General features: G+C 39.6%; 1 protein-coding gene across 1 annotated transcript in view; it reads right to left on the bottom strand.

Moving 5' to 3' along the window:
• Positions 1–1,779: 1,779 nt before the first annotated feature.
• Positions 1,780–9,826, bottom strand: part of LOC105816476 (chromosome unknown open reading frame, human C4orf45) — a 111,260-nt gene continuing 103,213 nt past the window's right edge. Inside the window, exon 4 of the mRNA XM_012651909.1 lies at positions 1,780–1,975. Within this exon, the coding sequence (XP_012507363.1) occupies positions 1,780–1,975 (196 nt within the window). The remainder of the gene's footprint in view (positions 1,976–9,826) is intronic.

Here is a 9,826-nt window from a genome sequence, read left to right as displayed (position 1 = left end):
CTGCCTCAAACTCATAACCTGAATCTACTTGTGAAGAAACCTCCAACAAGCCCATAGAGAGATATTCTATAGAACTGGCCTGTACTTTTCAAAAAAATATATCAGTGTTATAAAAGACCCAAACTGAGGGACTCTTCCAAACTGAAGGAGACTAAAGAGTCAGGATAAATAATGTCATACATGGTCCTAGATTGAATCCTAGGTATCAGGGAAAAATACAAAGATGATTTAATAAAATTTGATTATGAACTTTAGATAATAATAATGTATCAATGTTAAATTTCCTGAATCTTATCAATTGTACTGTGGTTATGTGAGACAATAGCCTTGTTCTTAGGAAATACACCCTGAAATATTTAGGAGTAAAGGGGCTAAGCTGGGTGTGATGGCGCATCCCTGTACTCCCAGCCACTTGGGAGGCTGAGACAGGAGGATCTCTTGAGCCCAGGAGTGAGCTACAATCACAGCACTGCTCTCCAGCCTGGGTAACAGAGTGAGACCCTATCTCTAAAAAGAGTACGGGAGGAGCGAGGGGAAACATGTCTGCAACTAGCCATCAAATGGTGAGAGAGAGACAGAGAACATTAAAGCAAGTAAAATTAACAACAGATGGATCTGGGTGAAGAGTGTATGAGGAGTTCTGTGTACTGTTATTGCAACTTGCTCTGCAAATTTGAAATCAAAATAAAATGTCTTTTACCAGATTTTTTTTAATGCACAAAAATATTTCAATTGGATTTAGTGAATGATAGAAGTAGGTATTTGGGATAATTTAATTCGTGAAAACTCTAATCCTACACAAAATTAGTTCAGTGATGTAAAGTAACTAATCCAAGCCCTTCTCCGCACACACTGCAATAAAACATTTCATTTGGATCTATCCCAAAATTCAGACCACCCAGAATTTTAGCACTTGAACTGTTCTCTTTTTAAACACAAAGAATACCTAAGGTCAGGACCTACCAAGGAGGACAACTATGGCTCCTTCAGAGAATGTTTCAAATAGACATAATTAATTGCTGATGAATCAGCTCTCTGGGGACAGAGGGTAAGTAATATTCTAGTGAGTTGGCAAGATTCTGCAATGGAGCAAGACGACTCCCTGTAGGGAACAGAAGTCTCTGGATCCAAGCTATTCTATTCACTTTTCTACCACGGGAATTTGCTGTCAAATTGAATAGTGAAATACTGGATGACTACAAAGTGCATTGCGCTGTGGCATTATGCACAAGGCTGTTATAGGAGAGTGGATTGTACACAGACCTCAGAAAATAGCTATTGAACATATACTTACACTTTTTTACTGTATTCTCATGCTTTTTCTATAAAATATCCAGAACAGATACAAACATCCCCATTTTACTTACAAAAAGCCTGTATACAGAAATTATGCAACTTGCCCAAGATTCACATTCTGACTCTGCTAAATGGTATTTTCTCACTTGTGTGCGGGTTTTAAGGGGTTTGAGATTTACCTCCATTTCACCGAGTGCTTCCTCGGTCAGGAAGTCACGGGAATGGGCATTCTCTCCAGGTTAAACCTTGTGATAAATAAGCAATTCTAAGGATGAAACCACACAACCTCTTGTTTTCTTTAGCTATTAAATGGGAATAATACCCACTCATCCACTGAATTAACATTATTGTGGCAATCCAATATAAATGACAAAATGCTTCGGCAAGTTAAAAGGAGATATACAACAGGTTATTATTAAAAACACTCTAATTTATGTTAAAACAATCGGATTTTTTTCTATGATGATTCAGAAAAGCAAAAAATCATACCTTTTCCTTATTTGGTAGCATTGGCAGCTTAGATGGTTTGCAAGCTCTTGGCGATGGTGACTTACTCTGCCTAACAAGAATGGCCCACTTGGAATTTCTCTGATTGGTTTCCTCATAATCACCCATATGCCAGGCCATAAAACCGCGACTGTATTTTCCTTGCATATCCAGGATATGAGGTTTTGGTTGCCTGAAATAGGAACAAATTGGTTGGTTCTCAGATGGAAAAAAATGTAGCAACAAGGCCACCAATTTTCAGATGCTCGAGATTTCTGTTTCTCTAGTAACCTGAGGTGATTCTAGCCATGTGGCTTGGGAGAGCTGAACACCTAGCCATCAGCCAGCGTTCGGAGAAGTTCCTGGACTCCACCCAGACTACATCACCGGCTGCTGGAAATGCCAGAAACTACCTGCAGGACGGACACTCGTCTAGGAACCTCGTCCATGAATGCACTCCTGTGTCGTCACTGACCCTTTACGCCTTTTCAGAGCCAAGCAGGGAAGATGCTGTGAAGCTGAAGGTCACATGTTAAGGCTGAGACCTCTTGAGACCCCTGTGTTCTCCTGAAGGACATGGCCCGTCCTTTTTGAGGTCTCCTGAGCATTCAAGAAAACACCGGCTTTTAGATTCCTAACGCTGGCTTTGGCCATCATTTTAGAGGAAAGATCTAGGCTCATCCTCTTTCCTCGGTGACATCCTTGGGTAGGTTTCAACAACCGTAAATGAAAACATTATCTCAGCCCTGCCTTTCCATCATGAAGGCAGGGGGTGGCAAGGTGTGGATTTACCGCCCCATTTGGAAGGCTGCCGTTGCTCAGAGTCTCCCGGCGCTTCTTATGCATCATCCCGCAACCTGGGCTACCAGAGCCCCTTGGCGGCTACAAAGTTCCCTTTCTAGAATCTGAGTGTTGTGGATTCTCAAGTTCTCTGGACCAAGATTTGTGGCAGTTCTGCCTCTCTCTTCACTCATTTAAGAACACACGAGCACTTACTAGATGCCGAGCTCAGTGCGAGGCGCTGGGGAGACAGCAGCAGTAAGACACAGTCCCTGTCATCGTGGAGCTTATACGCCAGTGGGGGAGACAGATGAGTAAGTGAAACATTGGGAGGTACTATGAAGAAAAATAAAGACATAAGGAATAGCAAATCTGGGGCACGCTATTTTTGTGAGGATAGGCAGGAGAGGAAGAGGTGATGTTTGAGCAGAGAGCTAAATGAAACGAGAGCGAGCGATCCTCCCAGCACACAGGGGTCAGACACGCCCTTCCCATTCACAGAAATCACAATCCCTGTGGTGGGAGGAAAGTGGTCAGGGCTTTCTGCAGCAAACCCTCCGCTGACATCCCATAGCCCTAGAATAAAGTCCCAACTCCGCAGCATAGCATACAAGGGTGTTTGTTGTTGCTGGTTGTTTTTGGTCTGTTTTCTTTTTTTAAATGGTGATGAGCCCTTTTGGTCCACTCTCCTCCACCTATCCCTACTCTCAGACACATTCACAGTCCCTCCTTGTGCTCTCACTTCCCCCATGAACTCTGGAGAAGCCACACTTTCAGACCTGCAGCCTTTGGCTTCAGTGTTTCCTTCTGCTTGGAATTCCCTATCCTCCTTTCCTGGAAAACTGCAACTAAGGTAGGGCCTGAAACGTCACCTTTTCCATGAAGACTTTCCTTATTCCTGACAGATAGCAATTTTTCTCCTTCAATAGCACTTAATATTTGACTTCTTTTGTAGACACTATTTTTTTGGAGATGGGGTCTCACTATGTTGCCCAGGCTGGTCTCTAACTCCTGGGCTCATGCAATCCTCCTGCCTCAGCCTCCTGAGTAGCTGGGACTACAGCCGGGCTAATTTTTCTATTTTTCGTAGAGATGGGGTCTCTCTCTGTTGCTCAGGCTGGTCTTGAACTCCTGGCCTCAAGTGATCTTCCCACCTCAGCCTCCCAAAGTGTTAGGATTCTAGCCACGAGCCATTGTGCCCAGCCAAGTTCAAGAAACTTTAAAGGGCAGGAAGCTGATGATTAGAATACAGGAAACAGATATTGCTTACAGTTTATATTAGCTTCATTAATGATGCATAGGAAAACCATTTCATGCAAATGTGTCACCTTTTCTTTATAATAATGCATACAAGTAATAGAATGATTTAGAAAAGAAAAATCCTTGCACATATTTTAGTCTTTCGTTAAGGGCTAAAATATTTTGTAATCTTCTACTTTAAATTCAGAATGTCCTATGTCCCTGAATCTTGAATCACCAGGAGCAATGGAAAGTTAAAAATTAGTTGTGATTCAAAGATTTTAAAGGTCTTAGAGAAATACTGGCCACATCAATCATGGGGATATACCCATTGCTATGTTGAACTTACAAATGAACCCCAAAGTCTAAAGAGATAAACCAAGGAACAGAAGGTCCAACTGCAGACCGTGCATGAATGCTGGGCCCCCAGTCATGATTGGGTGTTGGGGCACACGTGCCCCCCACAATGAACACCAAACATTCTTAATGCAACACTCTTACTACTTGATTATTACATTAAGTAGACCCCTAAGGGTCAGATACTTATTTGAAACAATCTCAAGCTTATAGAAAAGTTGGAAGCAGAGTTCAAAAGCTTCTTTTCCTGAACCATTTGAAAGTACACTGCTGACAGGATACCTATTATCCCCAAATACTTCAGTGTGTAATTCCTACAAACAAGGACACTTTACATAACCTAAACATAACCATCAAAATCAGAGAAAATCAGAAAATTAACATTTTTATATTACTACCAGCTAATCCTCAGACATCATTCAAGTTTAGCCAATTGTCCCAATAACGTCCATTTTGCAGAAGGATCTAGTTCGGAGTCTCATATTACATTTTGTATTCACATCTCCTCCTGTCTGGAACAGTTTCTCGTCTTCCTATGGCCTTCACACACCTTGACACTTTTGAAGAATGCAGGCCAGTTATTTTGTATAAGTCCCTCGATTTGGGTTTATCTTATGTTTCTTCTTGATCAGATTTGGGTTATGCATCTTTGGCAGGAATAACACCAAATGACCATACTTTTGACTTTCCCCATTACTGATGAGGTTCACTTAGGTCACTTGCTTAACATGGTATCTACCAGGGTTCTCCTTTGTAAAATTACTTTTGCCCTGTTATTAGTAATTTGTGGGAAAATACCTTAAAATGATGCAAAATTCTCATCCCATATCAAATGTTTTATTTATTTATGTTTGTTTAAATTAATAAATTTATTTCTCTATGGACTCATGGTTTCCTATTTTTATCCAGTGGGTAATAAATCTGTCACTAACGCTATTCATTCTGCTGCTCAGGTTGTCCCAGATTTGGCTAGTAGGAGCCCTTTCAATCTGGCTTCTGTGTCCTTGTGACTATATCCTTGTCATTCTTTGAGCATTTCATTTGCTTTTTTTTTTTGGTACAAAAAATGTCCCGGGTTCATCTTTTCCTGACCCAGCCCTGGAATAATCCATTTTGCGAACAACTCTAGTCCCTTTTAGTGGAGAATGATATTTAGAAACCAAGATCTGGGTTCTAAGCATTTGTATTGCTATAGGGGTGACACTGCTCCTGAGCCATAGTTTCCTTTCTTTCCATATTTATAAATTTCTTCTATTACACTGATAAACCTGGCTCCCCTCCCTATATATATACATATATATACACACATATATACACACGTATTTACACACACATATATATATATACCCACGCACACTTATTTGATCAGTCTCCCTCCCTGTCTATAACCAATCTCCCGGTACCACTACCATCCCTTCTGCCTTGTGCATACCCTCCTTACACCACTTGGAATGGGACGCCCTCATCCAGGATACTCCCTAGCAGACACCCTTCTCACCTGCTCTGGACCACCACAGCTTGCCAACTCCCCACTCCAGAGCCACCACACCACCAGCAATTTTTTTTTTTTTAATTTTTTGTAGAGATCAAATCTCACCATGTTGTCTAGAATGGTCTCTAACTCCTGGCCTCAAACAATCCTCCTGCCTTTGCCTTCCAAAGTGCTGGGATTACAGGCATGAGCCACCATGTCCAGCCTGCTCATTTATTTATAATTGTTATGTTTTGACCAGTCTGAACAAGAGCGAAACCCTGTCTCTGCAAAAGATAGAAAAATTAGCCAGGCATTGTGGTGTGCACTCTGTGCCCCTGCAAAAAAAAGTTATGTCCTCTTGGTGGACTGACCATTTTATCACTACAAAATGTCCTACATCTCTAGCAAAAATTTTTCCCTCAAAGTCTAAATTTTCTGATATTAGAATAACCATTCCAACTCTCTTAGATTACCACATGATATATCTTTTTTTTTTTTTTTTGGAAACAGAGTCTCACCCAGTCACCCCAGGTAGAATGCAGCAGCATCATCATAGCTCACTACAGCCTCAAACTCCTTGGCTAAAGTGATCCTCCTGTCTCAGCCTCCTGAGTAGTTGGGACTACAGGCACGTGCCATGAAGCCTGGCTAATTTTTCTATTTTTAGTACAGACAGGGTCTTGCTCTAGCTCAGGCTGCCACAAATTTCTGAGCTCAAGTGATCTTCCCACCTCAACCTCCCAGAGTGCTAGAATTACAGGCATGAGCCACCATGCCTGGCCTATCTTTATATGTGTCTTTCAATTTAAAGTTTATCTTTTATAGACAGCATATAGTTGGATCATAGTTTTTTTGTTTATTTTTCGTTTTGCTCAATCTCTGCCTTTTGATTGGAGTGTTTCATCCATTTATATTTAATGTAATTATTGATAAGGTAGGATTTATGTCTGTTATTTTGCTATTTTTTTCTATATGTCTTACATCTTTGTTTCTCTATTTCTTCATTACTGCTTTCTTTTGTGGTAAATAGATATTTCCTAGTATACTATTTTAACTCCCTTGTTTTGTCTTTTACTATATGTTTTTGAATTATTTTCTTAGTGGTTTGCCTGGGAATTATTAAGATCTTAAAATAATCTGGTTTGGATTAATACCAACTTAATTTCCATAATATAAAAAACTTTGCTTCAATGTTATTCCATTTCCTCCTTCCTCCTTTGTGCTATTATTTTTATATAAACTACATTTTTCTAAATTATAAGCCTATCAATAGTTTTATAATTATGGTTTCATGTAGTTATCTTTTAAATTATATGAAAGAAGTTATAAATGAAAAATATATTAGTACTGACTTTTTAATATACCTATGTAGTTACCTTTACCAGTGCTCTTTATTTCTTCATGTGGATTTGAGTTACTATGTTTAGTCCTTTCATTTCAGCTTGAAAGACTCCTTTTAGCATTTCTTATAGGGCAAGTCTGTTAGTGACAAAATCTCTGTTTTTGTTTATTTGAAAATATCTTAATTTCTCCTTCATTTTTAAAGCATAGTTTTGCTGGATGTAGAATTCTTGGCTGACAATCTTTGTTTTAGTGCTTTGAATATGTCATCCCATTGCTTTCTGGCATCCATGGTTTCTGCTGAGAATTCAGCTGTTAAGCTCATTGAGTATCCCTTGTGTGTGATGGTTACTTTTCATTTGCTGTTTTCCAGATTCTCTTTGTCTTTGCTTTGCAACAGTTTGACTATGACATATCTACATGTAGATCTCTTTGAGTTTATCTTACTTGGAGTTTGTTAAACTTCTTGGAGTATAAATTACTATTTTTCATCAAATTTGGGATGTTTTTGGCTATTATTTCTTCAAATATTCTTTCTTCCCCTTTTGCTTGCTCCTCTGCTTCTGGGATTATATGATATATTGATACACTTGGTGTACCACAGTCTTAAAGGCTCTGTTCATTTTTTCTTTTTATTCTTGTTTCTTTCTGTTCCTCAGACTTGATAACATCAATTGACCTATATTCAAATTCACTGATTGTTTTTCAGTAGCACAAATCTGCTACTGAGCTCCTCCAGTAAATTTTTGTTATTGTAATTTTCAAATCCAGAATTTTTTTTTTTTTGAGACACTATTGTGCCCAACCTGGACTCAAACTCCTATCTCAGCCTCCCACCTCAGCCTCCTGAATAATTGGGACTACAGGCATACACCACTGCACCCAGCTCCACAGACCTTGATGCTGCTACTTCTTGGTTTTGGTGGTGGTGGTGATGTTATGGATGTTCGTTTAGTGACTTTCTTGGACTAGTGTGAAGTCTGTCATATGTGCCCCCTGAAGCTTCTGCTTGGTTAGTTTAGTGGTCAGCTAATTATTGGGCAGAAATTCCCTTAAATGCCTTGAACCAATAAGATTTCTGGTCTTTGTATGTGTTGAGGCATACCTTCAATGCTCTGGCAGTCAGATTACAATTCTGCCTTACCCTTCATTTCATGCTTGCATAGAGCTTCAAAATCAGCCAACGATGAGAGATTAAGTCCTTCTCAGGTCTTTCCATGGCATGCACACAGCCCTGCACATGTGCACAGCCTTCTAGATCCCTAGGAATATGTTGAAGTTTCTCAAAAACCCCTATGGACAGCTCATTTCCTGGTTTTTCCTTTTTTTTTTTTATTTCAGCATATTATGGGGGTATAGATGTTTAGGTTATGTATGTTGCCCTTGGCCCTCCCCACCCAAGTCCAAGTTTCAAGAGTGTCCATCCCTCAGATGGTGTGCATTGCACTCTTTGTGTATGCATATACCTGTCCCCTCCTCCCCCCTCCCTGGTTTTTCCTTTTAAGGTTTTTGGTCAGCTCCTCTTTACCCCAACTACTATTGCTCCCTCAGACTGCTATGATGTGAAACAATTGCTACTGATTTTTTTTTTTTTTTGGACAAATGCCCATGGGATAGAGTTTTTCACACACAGAGCCAGGTCAAATAAAGACAAAACCCAAGATTGGATCTTTTCAAGAGGTTTCAAGACAGGTAAAACAAGACATTTCTTTGGGTAAAGGGCTTTCCAAAGAGCTTCAAACTTGTGTCCCCTTCCAATGATTGGTAAGCTGCTGGTTTTCAGTTACCATGGCTGTGAGGCTGTTGGTTTTAAAGGCTGCCATGAAACTGGGAAGAGGGGTGGGGATAGCACAATTTCAGATGCCACTAGAGATCATTGTTCTGGCCAATTTTCTTAAATGCTCCATGAATTGCTACAAGCATTTGGTTTACTTCCAGTGTTTTGAAAAAAGGTGATTTTGACGATTTTTGCCACTGTTCTTGTTTCTTTTTGAGAAGCATATTTTTGGAGGTCCTTACTCCCCACCATTCCTGAAGTGCTTCCCAAACTGGATCACTGTAAAACAAATTGGAGACTATTTAAAGAAAAAATTGTCTATACCTTCTGTTTCCTCTTCTTCATTTGTCCCTCCTCCGTATATTGCATTCTGCCTTGGGTTGTCATTACTTCATTGTAATGGTTCTCACTCCAGCCAGCAGCAACCTCCTTTTTAGCTTCCAAATCAAATCATCTCTTTTCAGGCTTTCTAATGACTTCCCAGAGCATTATTGACATTGTCCTCCTCTTGGAATCTCTTTCCATGGTAGCCTTGAAAACCAACAATATTACTTCTAATATTATTTCATCTACATTTCTTTTGGAAGAATATTTTCTTCTTTTTGCTCCTTTACCACTGGCATCCTTGATTCTCATTTCTTCATATATTACAACCCTCCTACAAACCAACGAATAGTATCTATATCCACAGATCTAACTGACATCAACTAGTGATGTTTAAATTTTTTATTTTCAGTTCTACAATCTACAAATGCTCAGCTTCTTACTGGACGTAGTATCAGGATATCTCATAGCCAATCATAGTAATACTTTCTAGCATTTATAGAGCTATATGAGGTTACAGACACTATGCTAGTTGATTTATATGTATTATTTCTAACCTTCATAATAATCCCATACGATAGATATCATTTTTCTTTTCTTTTTTTCTTTTACATTTATTTCAGCATATTATGGGGGTACAGATGTTTAGGTTACGTATGTTGCCCTTGGTCCCCCCCCCAAGTCCGAGTTTCAAATATGTCCATCCTTCGGGTGGTGCGCATTGCACTCCTTGTGTATACAAATACCTGTCC

Source organism: Propithecus coquereli, unplaced genomic scaffold (genome assembly GCF_000956105.1).
Source record: "Propithecus coquereli isolate 6110/MARCELLA unplaced genomic scaffold, Pcoq_1.0 Scaffold376, whole genome shotgun sequence".
Classification (NCBI taxonomy): Eukaryota; Metazoa; Chordata; class Mammalia; order Primates; family Indriidae; genus Propithecus; species Propithecus coquereli.
The sequence above is the reverse complement of the archived record's forward strand: the minus strand, read 5'-3'. Positions and strand labels throughout refer to the sequence as shown.